At 37.7% G+C, this 26,851-nt stretch overlaps 1 protein-coding gene across 1 annotated transcript; it reads right to left on the reverse strand.

The window, feature by feature from the left end:
- Terf1 (telomeric repeat binding factor 1) lies at positions 1-26,298 on the reverse strand. Its single transcript, XM_028769840.1, has 10 exons — positions 25,992-26,298; positions 24,254-24,349; positions 21,237-21,358; positions 19,424-19,510; positions 16,111-16,260; positions 15,461-15,573; positions 10,409-10,468; positions 8,153-8,241; positions 5,134-5,240; positions 1-986 (listed from the first exon to the last, which is right to left on the reverse strand). Exons 1-10 carry the CDS (start codon positions 26,263-26,265, stop codon positions 825-827), a joined length of 1,260 nt encoding a protein of 419 aa, XP_028625673.1. The 5' UTR covers positions 26,266-26,298; the 3' UTR covers positions 1-824.
- Positions 26,299-26,851: the final 553 nt, after the last annotated feature.

The raw sequence follows: 26,851 nt of genomic DNA on the forward strand, positions 1-26,851 counted from the left end.
TTATTGATACTTCTGTTTATTATATATACATATATAAAGCAGCAAATTCAAGAAAACAGGAAAGCAATGCACGAGACACTTTGAAGGAAACACACAATGCTGAGTTTCTTGCAAATATTTCAATAGGTTGAGACTTACTTTCACTTGTTAAATACATAAAACTCAAATGCTAATTATTAATCTTTGACTAAATATTGTAATGAATACATTTCTGGTGAAAATTCAACTTCCTTTAAATGAAACTATTGAGAGACGTCACTCCAGGCTTGTTAGAACTTATGGGTTGCTTTGGACATCTTTCTAGTAATGAATCTTTAGTAAGTAGTAAGTACATTAGCCATAAATCCAGCAGCAAAGTCACATCAAAGGATTATTCCACCTAAATTCTTTAGAAAAATCTCTAGGTGGCATTTTGTTAGGTTAGTGTACAGACATGGAATAGAGCAAACAGTAACTGGTCATCAATACCTCTTATTTCATCAGGCACTTACTTCTGTGTTAAAATGGAACATGGGATCGGGCACTGAATTTGGTAGGGTTCAATTTATCTATATTTTACAAAAATAAAGATTCTTATAGAAAATAATGATGGCATATACTTTTTCAGCACAAATTTCCTCTCTCTCTCTCTCTCTCTCTCTCTCTCTCTCTCTCTCTCTCTCTCTCTCACACACACACACACACACACACACACACACACACACACACACACACACACACAAATGCTTTATCATTACTGACCGGGAAGTTGTAACAAATGTAGTGAGTCAAGTATTTAAATGTCCTTGCATTAGGCTGAAACAGCCCGTCCAGCCTTCAGTGTCTCAGGTAATCAGCCTCAGTCTCTTCATCGTTCTCCACCTATCTTTTAACATGACACTTGTGCGGTTGTTGAACTTATAATAGGATAGTATTTTAGCCCAATTTCCTTCTCCAAATTTCTTTACACCACACTTCAAAATTCTGTCTTCTTCCCAAAGCCATGTCTGTTAAAAGAACGTAAAAGTTATTCAAAGAAACATTCTTTAAAGAGAATATATCTTTTAAAAATCAGACCAATGATTAGTTTCTTAAAAATCAAATAATTTTTTAAAATATATTTTTGTATATATGAACACATACACACATAACCATGTAAACATTTTAGGGTAGTTTTACAGAATCTCAGCCATCTAAAATGGGATGTCTATAAAGTGACGGTCTGACATTAGGCTCATTACAATATCTTAAGAAGTGCTGGGCAGCGGTGGCGCACACCTTTAATCCCAGCACTTGGGAAGCAGAGGCAGGTGGATTTCTGAGCTCAAGGCCAGCCTGGTCTACAGAGTGAGTTCCAGGACAGCCAGGACTACACAGAGAAACTCTGTCTCCAAAAACCAAAAACCAAAAACCAACCCCCCCCCACAAAAAAAAAAAACCAACAACAAAAAACCTTAAGCTTTCATCTAACTCTTTATAGATTACTTACTCTACATTTCTAAATAGAACTCATAACTGTTTAGTCTTTCACTCATAACCTCAGTGAAAATTCTGTGTACCTGTAATGGGGGAAGTACACATTCTCACAGAAAGTACAAGCCTTCTGTAAGACAGACTTTCAAAAACACAACTATTACTAATTAAAATGTACAATTAAGTTGGGATAAAATGCTGAAAAAAAAAGAACCCTAAATAAATCTAATACTTTGCATAGAGAAAATACTAACATTTAATATTTGGTATAGGTGACCAACTAATTATTTCTTTTTTGGATGATAAAAGAGGAATTTGAGTATAACACACTACTTGTACACTAACACAGCTGTATTATCCACAACACTAAAATGAAAAAGCAAGTCAGGTATCCATTGATGAATGAATGAATTTGCAGCATATATAGTATGTAGGGAATATTATTTATCCTTAAAAGGGAAATTCTGACAACATACTTAAGCTTTAAGAATATTACGCTAAGTGAAATAACAGATTTGAAAGGACAAATACTGGGGCTGGAATGACGGCCCAGTGGTTAAAAGCACTGTTGCCCTTCTAGAAGACCTGGGTTCAGTTCTCAGCATCCTCATGGTAATGTAAAACTATTTGTAACTCAGGTTCTAGGGAATCCAATGCCCTCTTTTGACACCTGGTACACTTGTGGTAAACACTCACATTAAAAAAATAAATCTTAGATAAATAAGAATAACATAAGTACTGTATAATTTCATTGATAATGAGGTTCCTAGAATTGTCAAACTGAGACAGGCAGTAAAAATGGCAGTTACCAAGCATGGAAGAGAAGAGGGAAAGGAAGAATTATTTTAATGGGTCTAGAGTTTGTTTTGAAAGATGTGGACAGACTGTGATGATAGGAAAATACAAATGATAGGAAAATACTACAGTGCACACTTAAAAATGATTAAGGTGTGGTGGAGAGAAAGTTTAGCAGTTAAGACTGCATTCTGCTCTTGCAAAGGAAAAGATCTGAGTTTGGTTCCCAGACTGTGGTGGGTGGCTCACAACTGCTTGTGACACCAGCTCTCTGGAACCTGACACTTGTAAGCACTTTACTCACACAGCCCTACTCCAGAAATAGATATAAAAATAGTAAGTCTTAAAAAATCTCAAGATGATAAATTTCACATTATGTATATTTTAATACAATTGAAAAAAAGTAAGACTCATATTAGAAAGTCCTGGCGTTAAAAAGAACTCAGAGCATCCTGAAGATAAATAGGATATTAAAGCTGTTTTACAGATGACTAAATACCAGAGGCACTGACTATAGCCACAATCTTCGGAGGTTTGTATGAGCTATTAGCCTGTATCTTCTGCTTTGTGTCTTCAAAATGACACAAGTTATAGTAAGAGAAAAGCTTGTCATAAGAATTCACACTATGGGACAAGCGAGTCATAGGCAGAGTCATAGTGACTTGTCCCCTGAACCTTCACTTAGCCGATACCTGGTTCTGAAAGATATCTGTATTCCCCCTGAACACCCACACTCCAGTGTCATTCCCTTCCCCACATCCTGCCTTTCTGTGTTTACAACCCCTGTGTGAATGAATTACGATTTGAGAAAAAAAAATATATATATAAAAAAGAACTCACACTATGTAATCTTTGTGTGTGTGAGGGGTTTACTTCTCAAAAGCATTAGCTTTTTCCCTCAATGGAGTAAGTTTATAAAAGGCTCTATAAATTTTAATGAGGTAGGCTGAAGTACTTTTGTTTAATATACGCACATCAAAAAAAAAAAGCTAATCACGTAGGCACTGAGTAATTTAAATTCAAAACAAAACAAAACAAAATTAAACTGAAAGCCCCAATACAACATAAAATCAAGTGTGTTAGCCACCTTCTGAAACAAATTTTCTTCTCAAAGTCAATAGTGGGCAGCTGAAAAAATAAAACCAAATGTTAAAAGTGGTAAGGAAACAATGGCATCATTAATACTCATATATATTCTATAGATTATACGGTCGATACCTTCCTTACAAGAGAAAATACTGTTTTCTTACAGTTATCTACAAATGACACCTATGATCTATACTTAAATCCTAGTGGGAAAACATTGTCTGCAGCAGAGATTTCTGGGTTCTGGTCTCAAAAGCAAAGCACTCCCATCCTCAAAGGGAAAATGCAAAGGGAAACCTGCAAACTAGACTTCTTACATCCATCAGAGAGTAAGTCATGGGTAACGGAGGAGGAGAATCAAAGGAATTACTGAAATCTGGTTGTGGTGAATGTCTATAATCCCAGCTCTAGAGATGCAAAGAAAGGATTCAAGGAGCAAGGATTCAAGGAAAGCCTTGGCTATATAGAGTTTGAGGCCAGCCTATGACACACAATAGCATATTTAAAATGAACCTTCAGAGTGAAAAACTCTAGGGGTACAATACATGGAAGTCTGACTTCCATGGTCTTTAATATCATGTTTCAGGATAAAGATTATACAAAATTCATTGCTACTTCTCTCAGGGGGAGGAAGAATAGTATTTTAAAATACTCCCAGAGCATTCCATTCACCTAATTGATGGTTGTTTTCAAACAATCTAATTTTAGATAACCCCAACTGACCACCTGTATCCCCCTGTAGATTTCTTGTTCACCCAGGGAATAATGGTGGTAAGCAGACTGAGAAGCATTTACAAAAGCAGTGGACAAATGATCACTAAAATCAAACAACAACAACAACAACAACAACAACAAAAGGCCTAGAGATAAGACTACACATCAACTTGCATGAAAGTGGTCTTATATAACCCAGCAAAAGAACAACAAACAAAACCAACCAACTCGAGAAACTGTCTCAAAACACCAAAAAAACAAACAAACCCAACCAACTAAACAAAAAAACCCAACCAACTAAACACTACAAACAATACAAGGGAATAATGGATGAATGAAGCAGCTCATTGGTACAGCAACACTGTGTAGTATGTATAGGTCCCACCCTATCAGAGTGATGCGCAGGAAGCAAATCAAAATAGCTGCTGATTGTTTTGACTAGTATGCTAATAGGACAGTATGCTAATATGCAAAACAACTGTGAACCACAGGAAATAATCCTATTGGCCAAAAGCTCTTACACATGCAATGATCCAAGCGCAAACAAGTTGGGAAAAAAACCCAACACATCTTAAATTGAATAAGAAAAATGTCCCAGATATAGTAAAACAATAACGACTAGATTTATTCATCTGTTGTCAGGAGTTAGGAAATCAGACAGAGTACATCAACAGTTTCAGATACTGGAAGAATAGCATTCTGATTACATTTAAGTGAGAGAAACAATGTAAACACTGAAGCTGACCACACTTAAAAAAAAAAAAAAATCTAACCAAAGCCAGGCAGTGGTGGCACATGCCTTTAATCCCAGCACTTGGGAGAAAGAAACACATGGATCTTTGAGTTTGAGGCCACCTTGGTCTACAGAGTGAATTCCAGGACAGCCAGGGCTACAAAGAGAATCCGTGTCTCAAAACAACAACAACGAAAACCCAAAATGACAACAAAAATGATCAAGATATTATTTTCTATTTTGTGTGTGGTTTTCAAGTGCTTAGAAATCTTATTTAAGTTAGACCTACTAGGATAACTTGAGTATAAATGCTTTAATGTTTATAAATGATATTCACATATAGTGAAAAGTACCTGTTTTTTCTTGCGCCCATGTTTTTCATTGGTGTCTGGCTGATTCTTTGGAACACATGATTTATTCCTTCCACTGGTTCTTCTGTTTCTTTCTGTTGTTATTCCACCTATAAATAAAAATACTAATATTAAGTACTGTTTCATATTAAGGAAAAGGGTTTCCAAAAATTGCCATAAATTCTATTTACTTTAGCTATTCTAAGAAAATGAACTCTTTATGTTTAATTCTTTTCCCTTCAAATCTGTAAGCAACATAACCGTAGGAATCTATCTGACTACCAGAGAAACATCATCCCACCTGCAAAAGAAGGCAAAAGTACTTCTGTATAGGATCACTGGATCTTTTTTATGACAGTGCTGGGGGTACTTGATTCAATAATAACCCTTTCCTTACTTTTACTCTGTTTTTGTTTAAGACAGCATCTCACTGTGTAGTTTAGGATGCTGGAACTCACTTTATAGACCAGGCTGACCTCAGACTCATAGGACTCTCCCCGTTTCTGCCTTCCAAGTACTGGATTAATGGTGTGCATCACCATGCCTAGTGAGTAACTCCAACGCTGAATTCATCATCATAAAATGTAAATTAAAAACATGTATTTATAAGAAAATGTTACATGCTAAAGAGGTAACTTTTTATTCGTAAGACATAATTGTCCCTTTTGATCTTCATGATCTATAGTTATAATTTATAGTAAAACTTGCAATTAAGATTTTTTTATGTAACTTGAGAAGATTCTAGCAGTCTACATGGTCCCTATAATTTTTACAAAGCTCATCTCCTCACACTGTAGTTTCCAAAGCTACTCACAGATAGGCAATTAAATAGTTGAAGGAAGTCACAGCAGGACTCCACCGACCAGCTCCTGGGAGTGTACTGGCTTACTTGCTACTATAATGTTTTATAGCTTTTCCAGAAAGTATTAAACACTAGGTTACGGGCTGAAATACAGCTTGCTGCCTTGAAAGCATTTACCGGGTCCATTGCACTGGCTACGGGACTTGAAATCAATGCAACTACACTTAGACCATACAAAGATATAGTAACTGAGATATAACAGCAATGTTGCAGGAATGCACTGAAATCCAAACATATTGGAAATCTGATAATTATACTGGTTGGACTCCAGTCAGGAAAATAACACACTACCTATAAACAAAATCTTAGTACTGGAAAAAAGTGTTTAAATAGGGCTTGAACTGGGAGGGGACAAACTCATAATTATAGTTTGAGATTTCAATGCCCTTTTCTCAGCAACTTTTAGAACATATAGGTAGGAAATGAGAACTAGAACATTAGAAAGGCACTATGAACATCTTGACCTGCGACAATTTTTATTAAATGGGGTTTTTTAAAGAATACATATTCTTCTCAGCGATGTATCAACAACAATCACCATAACAGACCAACAGTAGGATAAACCATTAAAAAGTCCTTTAAGGGGTTGGTAAGATGACTCAGCAAGTAAAAGTTCTCAGTGGGCAGCCTGGTTGTCAAGAGTTCAATTCCTGGTGGAAGGAGAAACACTTCTGAAAGTTTGTCCTCTGACAACTGGCATTTACTTGGAAGGCCACTGCAGGAGAATAGATTGCTGCATGTTCATGGCCAGCTTAGGATATAGGTCTCTTTTTTGTCTACAAACTATTCTCAGACCATAACAGAATTAAGGTGGAAATCAGTAACAGAAAGATATTCAGAATATCCATCAATTATTTGGAAATTAAATATGTAAGTACAAATAGTCCGTAAATTCAGGAAAGTCTAAAAAGAAGTGAAAATTTACTTTACTTAAATGAAAATCCAAAACCAAAGCAGTAATTAGGAGGGATTTCCAGCACTAAGTGCATATCCTAGCAAAACCTCGTCATGTGAGGGAGAAAAGTAACTCATACACAAAGATGGGAAGTCGTGTTAATGTCAGATTCTCCACTGGAGCAAATGAAAATCAGCTTGCTTGCGAAGCTGTGACCAAAAAGTATTTCTAAAGGGTATTATGCTTAGACAAAAAGCTTTACAGAAAAAAAAAAAAAGACAGTAGATAGTCTTCAGTGTTTAAGAAATTTAGAAATTATAGACTTAAAAAAAACCCAGACAAAATAGTAAAGAAAATAAAGATGCAAGGAAGCAGGAAGCCTGATGGAAGGATTCACAGAATAAATCTGACTCAGCAAGGTAGAATTTTATATCAAGAAATCCATGCTATAAGCCCTGATTACATAAAACAGAAGAACTAGGCGTGGAGCCACACACAAGTAACTCCAGAAGCCAGGAGGCCAACTAAGAGACCCTGAGTCTGAGATAAGACTAGACTACACTGCCAGACTTCAAACTGAACAGAGGGATTCTAATTTATGTTGGCAAGCCACTAACAGGTAACTGGGAGAAGCCGAAGATTGGCTTTGGGGACAGATTTTTGCTTAAATCATCTAATACTCTAAAGTTTAAATGTATATTTGCAGACACAAGTAGAACCAATTTTCAAAGCACTTCATATTCTTTATTCAAATTTTAAAAATTATATTTATTTATGTGTGGGCATATACCTGTATACTTATGGAGATCAGAGGGGAACATTAAAGAGTTACATATTATTTATTCAGACACATATTACACTGCTGCTGGCAACGAGTCAATATTAATGAGCCAACACCACAATGTCTTTAAACAGAAACAAACATAAAATCAGACTGATTAGTTTATTGATTAGTTGATAAAAAAAGTTACTGAAGATCAAGAAAACCTAACCTTTTGTATTTTCTCTGCATGTACTGATTGAGAGTTCACTTAGTCAGTGTGAATAATGAACTGTGATTGTATTTATCACTCCAAAGTCTAAAGTTGCTGAATACAGCTGAGCAGAAAAACAGTGCCAAACATATGCCAACAAATCAGACCAGACTATCAAAAGCAGCTGGCTTTCTAAAGCAGGCCTCTGATCTTCTGAGGTGCTTTGCTGCAGTGCTGCAGTGGAAAGGCGACAGCTAGTGCATCCCTCTCAACTACAGTAACAGTACTCACACTTAAGCGTTCCTGTTCTTGCTTCATTCTTATGGAAATCTGGTTGACTACTTCTGTGTTTCAGCTGCGATGAGGCGTTCTTGTGAGACCTAAATAAAATATGAAAGCTTGTGACCAACTCTGGAGTCTAGTGAAGGGATAGTGGGAAATGACCTGTTTTCATCTTTGCTATACAATCTTCTACACTGGCCTGTCTCTCTTGTTACTCTCCATAGTGACCCATGTTAATTTTAAATAATTCTACTGTCAAACTTCCATTTGTTTTATCTTTCTACAGCTCATCTACCCAGAGATCAAGATTGTATCAGTTTTACAAATAGACTAAGAGGGAGAAACCAACCCCAACCCCAACCCCAACCCCAACCCCACCCCACCCAACCCCAACAACCCCCCTAACCCCAACCAAATCAAAAGAACTCCAAAACACTCCTCAAACCACATACATTTATTTTTTTTCTTTCCCATGGCTTCTAAATCATTTTCTGCAGGAGAATTTTCAAAATTTCTTTATCTAATGTTAGACCCCTTCCTTTATAGATTCGAAGTTTTTTTTAAAGGTAAGGCTATATGCTGGAAATAATGGATGTGGCATGTGTGTTTTTCTTTTTTCTTTTTTTAACAGTCCTGCAAAGCTAACATTATTCTAATTTTCTTTTATAATTTATTTTTATTTTATGTTCATTTGTATTTTGCCTGAATGACTATGTCAGATCCCTGCAACTGGAGTTAGACGAGTGTGAGCTGCCATGTGGTAGCTGGGAATTGAATCTGGATCCTCTCTCTGAAAGAACAGCCAGTGCTCTCTCTCAGCCGTTCAGCTTTCTTTTCAGCCCTGAATTATTCTAGTTTTATAAGATGCAAAATAGAACCTAAAAATCAATATGCTTGAACTTAGGTGTAGGTATGTTACCCCTACCTAATATATATACATTTTAGCTATACTTTTAGCCACAAAAATACTCTTCAACTAGCAAATTCTTTCTTACCTTTCCTCTCTCCTAAAATACTCCATTGTATTGTTTACAACGCTATTCTCAAACTCTTCACCTCTGCCTATTCCCTGACCCTACGCCGGTTCTACCTTACGACAATACTCCTCTCCTTCTGGGCTTTTCAAAAGAAGGTTTAATTTTTAGCCCCTAAGTCAGTGTTCCAATGATGGGTCTTCCCATGGTTGGTTTGTCCAGTGCCGAAGACTGAACCCAGGTCCTCCTTGCACAAGCTCTAGCAATAACTCCAGTAGTTTTTACTTCCCAACGACTTCCATGCCGACTTCTACAGAAATCTCAGCCATATCACCTTCTACCATTCTTCACTGCCAATTACTATCTTTCCAAGAACTTCCCATCTTTCATCTATCTTTCTTACACCTAAGAGGTATGATTAAGAATTATTTCAAGTTAGGCACGGTGATGCATGCCTGTAATCTTAGCACCAAGAGGCAGAGGCAGGAAGCCAGCATGGCCTACACAGTAAGTTCCAAATAGCCAAGACTACATATTGAGAGCCTGTTCCCCCTCCTTCTCAGGTATATATAACCTAATACAGTGATTTTTATGGACAAATCATATAACATCTTGGATTCTAAAGTCCTATCCAGCAACCCCTTCCACATATCCATACCCAGACAGCAGCTCAACTGATCTATTTCTGTAGTCATTTACAAAGACTGTCTGGTTTTTGGACATATTAAGGTTGTTTCTTACCACATTTATAGTAGATCAGAAAATTTTCTAATAACTGTATAATTGGAATACAGAATACTCATCAAAAATTGTAGCTTCCAGTCCTTTCCTGTTCTAGCAGTAAATCTTTATTTTTTTTGACAGAAGACCAGAACAAACTCACATGCTCCTTGTTAGTCTAATAGACACAATGTAAAACGATACTAGGTCCACATTAAAGTCTTTTTTGTTTTTGTTTGTTTGTTTGTTTGTTTTTTTCGAGATAGAGTTTCTCTGTTAGTTCTGGTTGTCTTGGAACTCACTTTGTAGACCAGGCTGGCCTGGAACTCAGAAATCCACCTGCCTCTGCCTCCCAAGTGCTGGGATTAAAGGCGTGCGTCATCACTGCCCGGCATATTAAAGTCTTTATAGATAAAAATTTCAAGACATTTCAGGATCTAGAATACCAGTTGAGCTAAACAGGACTCTGAGCTATTTCTAAATCATAGTATTTACATGCTAATTATATTTAAATATACATAAGTTGCTTTTATCAGTAACTTTAAGGACAAAGACAAACATCATACTTTACCTTATTGAGGATACTGTATCCACTAAGGATTCAGTTTCTGTAGACTGTTGGCCATTAACACTTTAAAAGAAAAAAAAATCTAAGAATATATACAAATGAAACTTTATATGGGGGAAGTACAGTCAAGACATCTTTCAATCCACCAAAAACTTCTCTGGAATGGAAGCATGGTTGGATTAAGACCTATATAGTCCATTAAAAGGTAGCTAATGTATGCTCAGATGTGTTTATGAGGTACAAATCAAACTTCCCCGAACACATAGTTAATGCTACAATCAAGCATTTACCGTGTTTTTCTTTAGAAAGCTACTATTTCATGAAGTGTCTTTTGCCAGCTTTACTGGAGTACAACTGATACATGAAAAACCACATGTGCTTCATGTATATAATTTAATGGTTCAATTTTCTTTCCTTCTCTTTCTAAGCAGTTTCAAATTGAACTGTTGGGAGACTGTGGTGGTGTGTGGAAAGTGAGATGAGGTCTTATGTAATCCAGGCAAAAATCAAACTCATCTCTCTCCTGCTTTAGTTTCCCAGGTCCTAGTATAAAAGCTATGAACCACTACATTTCCAAATGAACTTAATTTTTTTTTTTTGCTGACATTAAAATAGCATCGAGAAACACAGCATGACCATGGTCAACTCCATCCTTCAATGAGTCTGTTTGGCTTTTCTGAAATCACATTTGCTCTTGCATCTACTGATTTTTTTCTCATTTTTTTTGTTTTTTATTCTTGAGACAGGGCCAAGGTTGAAGCCATGCTGGTTTCAAGCTTGCTATATAGCCAAAACAGACCTTAAACTTCTAATAGTGTTTCCACCTCCTAAGTGCTAGGATTTTAGGTGTATATTACCATGTTAGGTTTTATGCTGTGTTAGGAATCAAATCTAGGGCATTATTCAAGATAGTCTAGTACTTTACCAACTGAACCACACCCCATATATAAAGATCTTAACCAGCTGGGCACAAACATCCTTTAACTCTAGCACTCAGGATCTCTGTGAGTTTGAGAACAGGCTGGTCTATATAGCAAGTTCCAAGCCAATCAGGGCTACCAAGTGAAACCTTGTCTCAAAAAAACCAAAACAAAACTACTAAAAGAGCCGGGTGGTGGTGGTGCATGCCTTTAATCTCAGCACTTGGGAGGCAGAGGCAGGCGGATTTCTGAGTTCGAGGCCAGCCTGGTTGGTCTACAGAGTGAGTTCCAGGACAGCCAGGGCTACACAGAGAAACCCTGTCTCGAAAAAACAAACAAACAAACAAACAAGAATGAGCTTCCTGCAAGATTCACTGCTACAATAGTGGCTCAAACCTTGTGGGAGCGACTAATCAATTGCTTTGAACTAAGGCCCACTCCATGAGCTGGAGCCCATACCCAGTGCTGCTTAGGTGGCAAAGAACCTGAAATTAGACAGTCCAGTGCTGAGTCTGGCTTGGTCATGCAAAAGACAGCATCACATGGTTTCTGCCCATGGAATAGAGCCAGCAGAACATGAGGCTCCTTGGCTGCTGTGGGCATAAGGCTTGTTTGTATACATACAATATGTTTGTATACATGTTTTCATGTTTCTTCTTTGAGGAGTGTCCTCTCTGCCAAGGTTAATGACTCCATGATAATCAAAGACAGCACGAGTCTGGGAGGCAAGGGTGTGGTCAATGTCTCAGCAAACTGGTAAATGCTGAGGTCTTCAGGACAGCCCTTAAGGCTGTGGGAGAGAACTATGAAAAGATAGTTCAAGAATATATAATTTCTCAACTATGCAAAATGAGGATGCAGTATGAACTATATAAGGAGCTTCACAGATCTAAAAGAATAGAGGCAGATGCACCGTGATACAACAGCAGGCAGATACAAAGGCAAGCAGATTCCTGAATTCAAGATCAGCCTGGGACAGAGCTAAGTTAGACCCAGAAGTAGTAGAAATTGCTATTTCAGAGCAAGATCCCACCCTGCTAGTTTATTGTCTGCGCTCACAAAGGCAGGCAGATCTCTGAATTCATTTGCAATCTTTAAAAAAAATATGCTTGCTGTTTTTTTTTCCTAAGAGTCAGGGGGCTGGGTTCATGGAATGCTGATTGGTGGGATAATCAAAAAGGGACCTGGAGTAAATTACTTAATTGATATGTAAATAAAAACCTAGGCACTGGTCTGAGCTATCTGGAGATCTCCAGAGAAAGTTGTCTTAAGCAAAATACAGGCCATTGGCATGTACCCCATGATTTGACTTCCAGTTGTTCTTTCACTGCTCCTAGACACCCTTTCCTCAGAATGTCCTTTAAGCTGAGGCTGGTCCTTGGCAGTCCAGGGACCTAGGGGAAAACAAATACTACTGTTCCCCTAAAGGAGCTGTTATAGATCCGTGTCTCTCTCAGCCAGCATGAGAAGTTTCCTCCTGTAGCAGATGAGAACAAATACAGAGATTCACAGCCTGACATTATACAGTGAAAGGCCTTACAACACTCATCCTTGAAGGGGATGTCCCCATCAAAGCTCTCTCCTTAAGGATCAGAGAACTATGTGGAAGAGAGGATGAAGACAGTATTAAGAGCCAGAAGGGATGAAGGACACCAAGGAATCAAAGCTTCCTAGACAAAACTGGACTGTTGCACATGTAAATTCACAGACAGTATGGCAGCATGCACAGCATCTGTATCACACAGGGTCCTGGTACTGGGAGGGGAAGTAGACACATGGCCCATCACTAAGAAACCACTTAGAAGGGTAGTAGCAGATAGCCCAACAAAAATGAATTCAACAGCATCTTTGGAGGTTCTTTATCTCATGTTAAATTGATGTGTTTTTTTTTTTTTTTTTTTTTTTTGCCATTTCTATCTGTCAGGACCTATGGGTATATATCATATGATATGACTTCTGGTTTGGGTTTTTTTTTTTATTCTTTAGTGTGGGAACATGTGTCTCTGCACATATATGTTTCTTGTACTTTTTTTTTTTTTGGTTTGTTTCTTGTTTGGTTGTTTTGTCATATTGGTTTTTGATTCATCTCATTTTATTATTATTCCTTAGATGCCAGTTTTCTAAGTGAGATGCATAAGATGTGGATCCTGATGGGAGGGGAGGTGGGGAAGAACTAGGAGGAACAGGGATGGGGAAACTGTAATCAGAATATATTGTATTAAAAATAAATCTATTTTCAATAACAGAAAAAAAAGTATGATTTATGTCTTGTTCTAAGTTCAATCTCTAGTACTATGAACTAAAAGTTTTAAGTTGGGAAGAATCTAAACACTTATCTTTGCAAAAGCCAATCCTAGATCTTACTTTAAGGATGTATTTTCGTGGTACAAAGCATATTATAATTTTGGATATAAATCATCAGAAGTATTTCAGAGATGGAAAGACAGTTGTATGTATAAAGACAAGGAGAGCCATAGTATAAAAAAGCAGATGAGAACCTGAGGGGTCTACTTTACACTCTGTACTGTGTCTGTATCTAGGAGGCTTCTTACAGAGCCTCGAGTGGTGCTCTGTAAGAAGAGAACACAGGAAATGTACTTATTAGCTCCAAGAATCATGATCTACGTTTAAATTCTATTATATAGCACTATTACATTGGCCAACATGGCTTCAAACAAAAATAATGAAACCAAAATGAGATACTTAATTCTCGAAATGGGTTGTCTGTCAATGACAAAACAGGACTTCAGTGTACTCTCTGAGATGAACGAGGAGCAAACTGTTCTTGGATACAAAGGAACAAAAAGAGGGAAGACTGTAAGACAACTGATCCCTAGTCCTAAGGGGTTACAATGAAGAGTGTTTATCTAACTTTGGGTTCAACTCCTACCTTTAAATACAGTTCAAATAGCATCCTTGAACTTTAAGTATTATGTGGGCTACCAAATCCATCCATTCAGAGATCACAAGGTTCTAACCCCCTAGCCTTCGGTTAAGTGTCTAACAAAAAGAATCTATCATGGTTAAACAGAAGAAATCTTGAGTTGACAAGATGGCTCAGTGGGCAAAAGCACTTACTCTGAAATCTGATGATTTCATTTCACTTTCCAGAACCCATCCTTGAAGGAAGCAACCAACTACTTACCACCCTCTAACTTTACACATGCACTTATTTACACATAAGCATGCACTCACATACACAACAAATAATAAATAAAATTTAAAACAAAGAATCTTCATGGTCAAAGTTTATCTTCTTCAATAGGGTTAGCTTGAAAGACAAGATAAAAATTTACCCTTGGTGTTCTGAAGGATGGCTGAGTGGGTAAAGGTTACTGTTTGCTGCCAAGTTTGACTACCTAAATTCCATCTCTGATAGAAAAGAGAGCCAACTCCCACAGGTTGTTCTCTGATACTCCTTCCACTCCCTGGCTGGGTGTGGTGGCATATACTTATGAATGGAACACTAGGGTGGTAGAGGCAGGGGGATCAGGATCTGTTTAAAGTCTGCCGCAGTGACAGTGAATGTTTGATTAAGGCCAGCTGCAGTTACATAAAAAGCTATTCTAAAGAATAAAACAAAACCAAACAAGCACAGCTCCCAGGTAAGGATGCCAAACGAAGCCCAAAAGTAAAACCAGCCTTAAAAATGCGTGACATTTTCAGACAACCCAAGATTGACCACGCCTTACAACAGATTGGACTAACTAGTGCACTTCGTTCAGCATTGAGGCCAACTGCTGGGTTTTTTTTTTTTTTAAGTAGCTCATCATATGCTTGAAAATATGGAGAAAATATTTTAAAATACTAAAATAACTTACTGAGATCTGAGGTCAAATAAAAGGCAAATGAACCAGGTTTCTAATTCCAACCTCATTTCCTAACCACACCTTCACTAAAATTAGTAAATACATTTATACATACACATTAAACTGACATTTTCTCACTCCCTATATCTGCTTAACATATAATTCGTGTAAGTCACGAAGTAACTCTATAGTACTTCAGATATTCAAACTATCAGTTAGAGATCACATCAATTACTCAATTATTACTTTTAATAATGGCTTACTAGCATCACTTATGTTAAAGACATAATATTCCTAAAACAAACTAACGTCAAGAGTATACAAACCTTTTCTCTTTATTCAAATTAACTTCAGTTTCTGTTCCAGTGTTGGTAGCATCTGGCTTATCCTTAGAAGCTAGTGTCCTTGCTTTCTCATTTTCCACTACTTTTTTTGCTGCCTTAAAAAGGTTGATTATGAAGGGGAAGGGGAAAAAAGAATGAATTAGGCATTTTAAACAAGTAGCACACATTCTTTGATAGTTGCAGCAAAATTATCTGTTCACAGGTTAACAGAAGTTATCAAATTATTTTCATGATTTTGATGATACTTGCAACTCCATTATTATTGCTTGGTTTATAAGCATTATGGAGGTTTTTTTCTCCTGTAAATATATTTGATAAATAAAATGTTCTCTAGGCAATTTAAAATAAAATTTTAGTGGCTGGAGACATGGCTTAGCAGTAAGGACCGTTTCTTGCTCAGGTGGCTCACAACTGGTGCAAGGAATGTGATGCCCTCTTCTGGTCTTTGCCAGCACACACCCACATGTGTACTCATTCATGTACACACCTAATTATTTTGAAGTAAAATCACCTCAAATTAATGAAGATAGCCACTTTAATAACCCACTAACTTAAAATTTGGATTAGATTTTTAAGACTTTCTCTTTTAAGTACTCTGTTATAACAATTTCTCCTTGAGATAGCATGTGTACCTTCATTAGGAAAGTTGATGATTTTTCACTTAACACACAGTCCACATAACTCTGAATTTTCTCCATCATGTAGTTATAGCTGAAGTGTTGAAAAATGGAGTGGAACACATCTTTCTGAGAGATTATCTTAAGTAATTTTCTTTCTAAATGCTAAAGAACAGAAATGTATTGATATAAAACACAAATTTCATTTCCTATAAATATATTTGATTGAAAACAATTATTTTGTAAAAATAAACTAATAGAGATACAATTAAGAATTACAATTCTGCTTTAAAAGACCCACGTACTGTCTTCTTTTTTAATGCCTCTACATTTTGTTTCAGACACACAGGAAGAAACAGAGATTTTAAACATAATTGTCCACTATCCAGCTTAAAAACAAAACACTATCAATATGGCTAAAGCCTGTTTATGCCTGTATTCTGATCCCACACTTTGTGCTCACCTATAACTACCATTCAAAATTCAGAATTTACTATCTTTATAAACTCCTTGGTGCTGAAGGAATGTATAGTTTGTTAGAAACAGTGCTTATCTAGTCTAAACAAATGCCTTGGGCTCCATTTCCAGTCCTGCCACCTCCCCAAAAGTAAATTTCTTCATACTTGTATGTTTACATGTCTATAAGCAACAGATAGTACTACTTACTACAGGTTTAATTTTATTTACCCATTTTGGATGTATGTATGCGTGCTGACCTCTGCATGCATCACTAACACTGGGATGCCAGGCTTCTGTCATGGTGCCTGGAGGTTTATGTGGGTGTTGGGAATCTGAACTCAGGTCCTCAGGCTTTTGCATAGCAAACTCTTTACTTCACTGCACTGTCTTCGAAGTCTTGTGGGTTTGATACTGTACGAATGGTACCATTTGTCTAAGAGTGGTTTTCCCCCCCGAAACTTGCTATATTTTCCTTAGTTCTATATTCTTGGCAATTACTTATGTTAACATGTAGAAAAGTTATTTGTACCATTGTCTAGTATACTGATCAACCATCATTTGTTCACTTAGCTGCCTGAAGAACTTAGGTTATTTGCTATTACTGCAATGCTCAAACATTTTCTCTCAATATCTTTTGTGCTCAATGTAAATTTTTCTTGAATAGTAGTTGTCTAAATGCTTGACAAGCAGTAAATACTATAGAACTTGAAAAGAAGCTGGGCAGTGGTGGCGCACGCCTTTAATCCCAGCGCTTGGGAGGCAGAGGCAGGTGGATTTCTGAGTTCGAGGCCAGCCTGGTCTACAGAGTGAGTTCCAGGACAGCCAGGGCTACACAGAGAAACCCTATCTCGAAAAAAACAAAAAACAAAACAAAACAAAAAAGAACTTGTAAGCTTGATCTTAAACTAATTGTCTCAATAAGATCTGAGTTTTCTCTTTAAATCTTCACAGCTTTTAGAAATGTAGAGCAAACATAAGTTTTTCTAAGACTCTTATGTAGAAATGAGACTTGCTGGGTACGTGCATATTTTGCTAAGACTCTCTAACACATCAGTTTATACTCCAGAAAGGAAGATATGGAGATGCCTAAGCACTCTGTTGGCCTTTGAGCCAACTGTTGACGTCCAAATCAATGGAAACTGCTGCCGGTCCGAGAGTATGGTAAATAGGTCAATGAGTGAGTTGGTAAAGTCCCACTGACTATGCCAACACTAGAGTTTGAATACTTTCTCCTAAGTGCTTAATGTTTATTGGCCATAAATTTCCTCTTAGGAGACAGAAGCAGAGTAGAGTTTTCATTAATCTACTAATACTAAGAAGAAAATATATGGGTAGGAAATTCAACAAAATCATCTGGCTCTCAGCTGAAATTTCAGGGGAATTATACCCTTAGAGAAGGGTCAAATCAGATAATGCCTTACCTAAACTATAACCTACTCAATCAGGCTAAGTCAGTTATTAATTAAGCTGAATCCCCCTCAACTCTATCTACAAAAATATCAAATGGCATTCCACCTTTAATAGTTTTCACGCAAATTAACCAAGTATGATGGAACTATATTTGCCTGGAAAGCTGAAATGAAAACCACAAGGAAGGTCTACAGAGCAAGTGTTGTTAACTCTTTTGAAAAAGTACTGGCAGTGCCTACTAAAACTCAACGGATGTTACTTGAAAAGTGAACAGCAAATAAGTACCACAAGTGAGTGTGTCTAGCTCATCACCCAGGAATTCTCCTCCAAAGTACACCTGGCATGACACCATTATAAAACAAATCTTTAGTGGTAGAAGCTGGTTTGTAGTTACCCTGGAGAAGACAACTATTTTCTCAAATGATTGGAAGATTTGATGAAGTTCTAGGTTTTGAGAAAAGATCTTACTATAGCCAAGCTAGTCTCTAATTAAGGATATTAGCCCCAAGGCCCACCAACCTCAATGCTTGAGTGTTGGATTACAGCATGTACTATAGCATGCTGGGCTGATCTTTCTTTTTGATGGTACCAAGGACCAAATCTAGGGCTTGTATATGTTAGGCAAATCCTATAGTGCTACCATAGAGCTACTTTCTGAGCTAGGTTGTTTCCTGATGTAGGGGCTCCTCACAAAACTGTGTTCCCTGGTGCAAACATACCTACTTACATACTTAGGACACATTATTTTCATCTATAGGTATAGATACTCAATAAAAAATTAACTATAAATATAAGATTTTTCTTTCTTTGAAGATGTTTAATTTACCCCAGTAAATACTATTTTTTTAATAGTATTTTAACTAATTTAACAACAACTTGAGGCCTATTGACTGTATTAACACACACAGACAAACTCCAAATGATCATATAACAAACTCCAAGGTGGGTGTGGTGACACAGTGTTGAGATTCTATCTCAAAGAAAGAAAAGGAAAGGGAAAGAAAAAGGGACAAGGTACAGACTATGGGGACAAACCTAGTAGTACACGTCTACAATCCTAGTACTGTAGTGGTTCAGGCAAAGCAATCTTGAGTTTTGTGGTTAGTGCTTGATACTGAACCAGATTTTATCTCAACAATACAGCAATATAAACAAACAAATAGGAAATACACAAGTTAGGCCTCTCTATATGCTGTCTAGTGTGGCAGCCACCAGCCCTCTATGTAGCTTCTGAGCCCTCAAAATGTGTTGACTAATAAGTTGGACAATACTGAAAATATAAAGACTTGATATTAAAAAGGGTAGCTAAAATACTAAATTTTTGTATTGATTAATGTTAAAATTATCTTTTTAATATATAGAGTTAGGTCATGCTTCCCTTACTTCCTTCAATTTTCTGTTTTCCTTAACCCATAGAAAGTTATAAAATTAAACCTATTGTTTTAACATAAATAATTACCGTGTGAGATTCTGGATCACCAAATATTCTTTCAAACACTTCTTCTGCTTCTTTAAAGCTGCCAATTTCCATACAAACAGCTACAGCCTTAAAGACAACATATACAAACCTTAGGTTGCTTTTTACAATATTCAACCATTATTTGACTAAGTGCATAAAGTTAAGTCTGAAAGACTTCATTAAAAACATTCTTATGCATTTTATTTGATAAATATATAGTGATTTCTCAGTGATGAAATAATTATGTCTTTAAAAGATGTAAAAAAAATTATCACTAGTTCTGTGCACATTTACATGTTTAGCATCTCAAAGCAGAAATTTATAAATTATAAGTCAATTTATTATCTGGAAAGATTACTGATCCTGCTGTTCATTTTCATATTTCTCTAACTTGTAGAGACAGTACACCCACGCTCCACAGAACTGACATCAAACTTACAGTGTGGCAAAAGCAGAAACACACTAAATGCTACTATCACCGTCTCAACTGTCTGCAAGTGTAGTAAACAAAGTCAGCGTTCCTTAGAGACCCAGAGATTATGAAAACGTGAAAAATTTCTGTTATAAGTTCAATTTGTACAAGAAGCAGTCATTTTTCTATCCAATGTCTCTTGTTTCCAGCTCCTAATTTCACCTGACAATCACCACTTTGGGGAAAGTAGGAAATAATCTTGGGTTTCTCTCTCTTGTGCAACTTAACAATAACAAAAATCTAAGGCTGAGGAAACATTTATTATTTGCTTTGACTACAATTACCTATTCTATTTTTCTTGTTTCTTATTCTTAAGCAGTCTGCTAAAATTGTCTTAGCATGGTTAAAATTCTGCATACTCTTATTTATAAAAATCCATGCACCACATGTGTGAGGCCCTGGGTTTAAACCCCAGAACTAGAATCAATAGCCCACAATAAACAAGCAAGCCAAAGTACCTGTTATTTCCCACCCTCACCTCTTATTTACAGTGTATAGGGAAAGACGAAGAGCAGGAATCCCTCATTTTAAAGTTTGCTTGCTAATCTTTAAATAGCTGTAGTGTTTTCTGTACCATGGAGGTGGCATATGCCTAAATATAAAACAGTAAGTACTGGGCCTAGTGTTCATGTGAAGACTATAAACCGAGGGCAATGCTCTAAAAGAAACGATTCACTAAGATTTTCACAAGGTTTACAGGACAACTCTAACAGATTATTATTTTTTTTTGGATGTTAGATGTTTTCATACTTGTGATAATTACTATTAATTTTCAAGTTTACCTGACTTAGAAACTTATTTCCAGAATAGTTTAGGACCAGCCTGAATATCAGCAGCACCATTCCATGGACAAGGGTTATGTCATGGGTTGAATACAAAGGAAGAAGTGGACACTCCCATTCATCTCCCTCCTCCTGACTGAGGACATGAGATGGCCAACCACTTCACACTCCTACAGCTAGCTATGCTTTCCCCACCAACATGGACTGCACCTTCCCAAACTACAGGCTAGAACAAACTTGTCTTCTCATTACTTTTTTCATTTCTTTCTTCAGATTTTTGCTCTTTATATGCACAAATCTCTGTGTATGTATATACTTGGGTGCAGCTGCCTGCAGAGACCACCAGAACAGGGAGCTGGAATTGCAGGTTGTTATGAACTCATAATGTGGGTGCTGGGAACTACACTCAGGTCCTCTGAAAGAGCAGAAATGCTCTTAAGCACTAAACTATCCCTACAACCTCTCAAATTGCTTCTTGTTAGGTATTTTGTCTCATCAACGAGAAATGTAATTGATACAATATTCTAGCAAAGCAATAAGCACAAAATACTACTCATACCTGAATTTTAATTAAGTTTTTTATTTCCTCATGCAGTCTGTCATGGTCCTTTTCAATTGAGTCCCAAATCATCAGGGCTGATTCCAGGGGCGTGATCCGATCATCAACCTCAAACTGTGCATCTTTCAAACAGAACAGTACGTTATCTGAACGTTAACTGGAATCTTAAAGAATTCATTCTATTTCAATTATTTTTTATCCAGCATACGCTACATTCCAGACAGTTTTCATACAGAACAGTTTAGGGAAATGATTTTTCTAGGTTAATTTGTTCACTAAAGTAAAACAAACAAACAAACAAACAAACACTCAAATTATAAAAGTTGGAAACTTCTTTTTCTTTGGAGACAGGTTCTCTTCACAGCCCTGACTGTCCTGGAACTCCCATTATACAGTATATGCTGGGCTTGAGAGCAGAGATCTGCCTGTCTCAGCCCCCTGAGTCCTGGCATTAGAGGTGTGAGCCACTACTGCCTGACAAAGAAAAATAAACAAAAAACAAAACCATTTTTAAATTAATTAATTAATTGATTGATTTTTTAAAGACAAGGTCTTGCTATATAGTCCAGGCTAGATTCAAGCTCATTCTTCCTGTCTTGGCCTCCAGAGTACTGGGAACACAGGCATGTACTACCATGTCTAGCTATCATTTTAGGTATCCTGCAGGCAAAAATACTCTTATTTGATCATACAATTGTATATTACACTTTGAGGGCAGTAATTACTAACTACTTATACTTATTACTATATTCCTCTAAAGCTCTAGTTTCAGAGCAGTTTTGGTTCATTTCAATGCAACTATACAGTAAATAAATATATTTAAGAGAAATTTCAAGCTGGGTACAATTTCATACACTAAACAGCACATCTACATAGTTATTTCAAAGTTTTATTTTCTGTTGGCCTCTTTGGGCATTTCCATTCTTTCAAATTAAAAAAAAAATTACTCATTTATAATCTGAGTTGTGCCAAGTACTTAGAATACAAACACAAAGAGAAACCACCATACATGGTGACTCAAGTCTATACTTCCAGCACTTCAGAGGCTGAGGCAGGAGCATTACCAACAATTCAAGCCTAGCTAGGGTGAGACTCTCAAAACAAACAAAATAAATAAAAACCAATTCTTGTCCATGTGGAATTCAAATATCCATAAATGATATAATGCTGACAACTGGTACTTTCCTAGAAATATGTTATATGTCAGTGGTTCTCTATACTTATTCTACTTCAGAATTATTCAGAAAATTTCAAACATATGGATGACTAGATACACCTGGAAACTCTTTAAGCTTTAGATTATGGCCTAGGGATGCAGTTCAGAAGTAGAACACTTAGTCTGCATCCATGAAGCAAAGAGCTGTTAAGAAAATAACAAAAAAGGATAATGAGAAAATAACCAAGAATAACCACACAGGATAGAAAGACGATATGTGGGAAAGCTGAGGTGGAAGCTAAAACAAGAGATACACTGTTACAGTATCTTTATTAGCCAGACATAAATGTCATCTCAGTGGCTTACTACTGAATACACTCACCCTTTCTAGTTCTTTCTGAACTCTTGGCTTGTTGAACTCAGCTGTTCTGACTCAAACTCTCCAAGTGACTTGATTCCAGTCCTGCTTCTGACTGAATTTCTCTGCTTGGCATCACACTAACTTTGGCAATACCCCTTCTTGGCTCCCTCTCATTCTCTGGCTCATTTTCTCTTCACCTGTGTCTAGCTTGTTCTCTCTGCAATCTGTTTCTGTAAAACTGTCCAAGTAAAACTGCTCCTCCCCTCCCCTCCCCTTTTCAAGTTACCTCAACTTAAGATATAAGGAGTAACTATACATGTAAGGCATTGCTAGACAGTTAGAATCCTCTGATTTACAAAACCACACAATTAACTCTAATACTGTAAGTTATGGTCTTCAATTTTCCAGTTGTGAACACATCAGCCTGTTATCTTTTTCAGCCACAGGCCCTGACCTATATAGCCACCTCTTCTGTATCTACTGTAGCCCTGCTGTGTAGTAGTTTTTCCCTAATTCCAACATTCTAACCTAGAGGGAAGTGTACAAAGACTCAGGAAATAAACAACTCAGAAGACTCAGGTTATCCAGAAAGCCCCAAGGCGCCAGCTTTGCTGAGTTGGCATTCGTGCTGGTGTGAGCTGTTGATCATGCAGCTGCTGTGGAGTTATCCATGACTCTGTGAGTCACTATAAGAGTTTGGTGGCGGTATTACTTTGGTTTGTCATGGGTTCCATACTGTGGGGAGAATGTTAATCTCTCCAGGAAAAATCAGACAAGCTCCTAATTTTAGTCTCCAAATAAAGCAGGCTACATGGCCCAGGTATGGTTTAGTATGGGAGTTTAAATAATATATTTTTGTAAGTAAGCAGTTTCATGTCAGTACTGCTCACCAACAAGTATGGTTTGGAAAGTATTTTGTAAATTATAAAAACCAACGGAATTATTTTTACAAAATGGCCCATTAAATGACCATGTTGTGAATATGAGTCATGACTGATTAAAATAAACAAAGTTGTTCATTACACTCTAAAATGAACCATGGAAATAAGGGAGACAGATTACAGCTACCAACCATGTTTTTTTTTGTATAAGGACCGGCATCAAGTTTAAATAGCTGCCAGTAAACAGTGTATATATGACAGCTGTCATCACTAAGCTATAAGAAAACTTCAACTGAACATCCATGCATCTGTAAAATGCAGTCCTCCCACTACATCTGAATCATCTGGGAGCTAAACTCACAGCGAGGCAGGATGACTCTACTGCTTTAAGATGCTCTTTAAAACAAAATCTGAAGCAGGTTAAAGTTTGAGAATCATTGTTCTAGAAAGATAAAATTATATTTGCTTGCTTTAGATATGCTTATGTATATGACAGACGTAGGTAGGCAAATGTTCTCTCTCAACCCCTAAAGCAGGAAATTATGATTATTAATTTTCCATGTGTTATATTTATAAATAAGTTAAAAGATTTCTCAATATAAAATAAATTTATACTCACCAAGGGACTTTCCTGCTGCAACTCTTGTCAAAAACTGACATATATATACAGTTTTCAATTGGTAAGCTGTAAGACTGGGTAGTCCATGAATAATAGCTAAAAAAAATTTAAAAAACTTTTTATTAAAATATTATCAAAAACTAGTATACCTAGATACAATACAGTGTTAAGTATTAGATTATAAACACCTGGTGATGGCTACTCTTTGGTCTCAACTTGACTATATCTGGAATTAACTAAAACCTAAAAATGGCTGGGCATACACCTGCGAGTTATTTTTGTGCTTACCTGGATCATCTGAAGTGGGAAGATCTGCTTCTACTTGGGAATTTAAAGTGGGAAGCCTTTAATTCAGATCTTTTGAGGTGGGAAGACTCACCTCCACTCTGGGCCACGCCTTCTGGTGGAAGCCTAAATAACGCCATGGGAGAGGGATCTCTCCCTTTTCCCAAGCTTACTCCCACTCTCAATAACAAGTCCATTCCGTCACTGACAGTGAAGTCTACTTCTTTAGGATTCTGGCAGATACTGAAGACATCACGCATCATAGACCGAACAATTACTGGATTCTTAAAAATTCTTACAAAATGTAACTCAAATGTGAAATGGATATTCAAAATTATTTTTACAAGTAGTACCAAGATTCACATCTAAATTATAAAATGTATCAAATCACTTCTTTGAAATTTATACCATGAAATTCTTTGTATTTTAGTAAATAGTATATTCGTAATCAACTTTAAAACATTTATTCCTTAAATATTTGAACACAAAGATGCACCTGGCACTGAATATGCACACTGGTAAGCCAACCATATTCCTGGATCTCTATTACCCACACACTGGCCAGAGGACAAACCTGGGTCTCATTTTCAGGCACTGTCAAACTTTTTAAACATTTAAACAAAGGACTGATTTATTTTTATTTTATGAATATGGGTATTTTGTCTGCATATCTGTCTGTATAACATGTGTATACAGTTTCTGCTGAGGCATTAGATCCCCTGGAGTTTAAGACTTTGCCATGTGAGTGCTAAGAATCAAGCTCGAGTCCTCTGGAAGACCAGTTAGTGCTCTTAACATCCTTTCCGCCCCAGAACTTTGTTTTTGGCCTTCCACTGCCTAAAGCTTGCCGAATTAGGTTAGGCCAGGGGTCAGTGAACCATTATCCACCTATCTGTCTTCCCAGTGCTGTACGTATACAAGCACTCCGCTTTTTTGTATAGGTTCTGGGGATCCAACGCAGGTTCCCTAGCTTGCTTTTGATAAGCTGTACTACCTCCCTTGGTACCCGCATCCCACTCTTTCTTAAATTTTTCTGTATTCATTTGCTATAGTTTGGATCTAGAAGGAGGCGGTAGCAACTGGGCAGGGTGCCTTCTTCTCTTTTCTCTTTCTTTTCTTTTCTTTCTTTCTTTCTTTCTTTCTTTCTTTCTTTCTTTCTTTCTTTCTTTCCCTCCCTCCCTCCCTCCCTCCCTCCCTCCCTCCCTCCCTCTCTCTTTTTAAACATTTAACCCGTTTTATCCTTCTATGAAGCCCGGCAGGTCTTGTTTTCGTTGTACAGTCGAGGGACACGGAAGGGGTGAGGGCGGGGCGAGGACTCCCAGTAAATAGGAAGCGGCTGGTTTCGGGTGGTCTGGGCGAAGCCGCGGCCTCTCGCTTTGATCCCGCCCGAGTATGTACAGAAAAGCAGGTCTCGGACCGCAACGTGCCCCCGGGCCGGGCGGCCCACACTCACCCTCGGCGCTGTCACGAGTCCGGTGAAAGTCCTCAGAGCGGCCGTCGCGGAAGGCTCGACACAGAGACAGGCAGAGGAAGTCGAGCATCCAGCCCGCAGCCACGGCCTCCGCCTCGGCCACAAGCTCTGCGTTCTTCTCCTTTGTCGTGGTCTCCTGATGCCTCAGGCACTGGAGCAGCTCCGCGTCGTCTTCCACCGCCTCCTTCTCTGGAGAATCCGCATTTTCCCGGCCCGCATTGCTCCGCACGCTAACCGAGGAGACCGCCTCCGCCATGTTAAACAGAAAACGCGCGGAGTTCCTCAGCGGGCGCCTTGCGCCGATTGGCTCGCGATGGGCGTGGAAGTCAGCCAATCGTATCGCCAGGATGGGCTAGTGGCTCGAACTTGGCTTCCGATTGGCTGGGACCTGCTACATTCCCTGGCTCTTTGGACAGAGTAGCTTCTCGCTGGTAGGCGAGGATAATTTTTTAAAAATGCAACCAGCGCTGGAAACAAGCAGGGAAATTAAAACGGAGAGGTTTTTGCCTGCAGATTTTGACTACCTGGCGCTGCGCGTCTGTAATCCCAGCAGCACTCGGGAGGGGGAGACAGGAAGGTTAGGAATTAGGGCCATCCTCAGCTAGAGCCCAGGTCAGCCTGGGGCAATTGAGCCAAGAGCAACAGCAACAACAAATGAAATTAGAACTTGTCGCCATAAACATGATTATTTAATCCAATTACAGTGTAATCACACTGAATGTCTTTCTACCCTGAATGTTCATGTTATTGAAATCTGGGGTTTACTAAAACGGAAACTGCTGGGCTCTGCTTTTACTTTAGAGTTCTGCCTGGATTGAGGGGGTGGGATAGGACTGTCTCTG

This window comes from Grammomys surdaster, unplaced genomic scaffold, assembly GCF_004785775.1.
Source record: "Grammomys surdaster isolate TR1022 unplaced genomic scaffold, NIH_TR_1.0 64, whole genome shotgun sequence".
Classification (NCBI taxonomy): Eukaryota; Metazoa; Chordata; class Mammalia; order Rodentia; family Muridae; genus Grammomys; species Grammomys surdaster.

Coding starts and splice junctions, on each gene's coding strand:
- Terf1 (XM_028769840.1), bottom strand. CDS start 26,265: ATGGCGGAGGCGGTCTCCTCGGTTAGCGTGCGGAGCAATGCGGGCCGG. Junction 21,359..24,253: donor TGCAGCAGGAAAGTCCCTTG/GTGAGTATAAAT, acceptor TCTGTTTGAAAG/ATGCACAGTTTGAGGTTGAT. Junction 987..5,133: donor ATGGGCGCAAGAAAAAACAG/GTACTTTTCACT, acceptor TTCTTTTAACAG/ACATGGCTTTGGGAAGAAGA.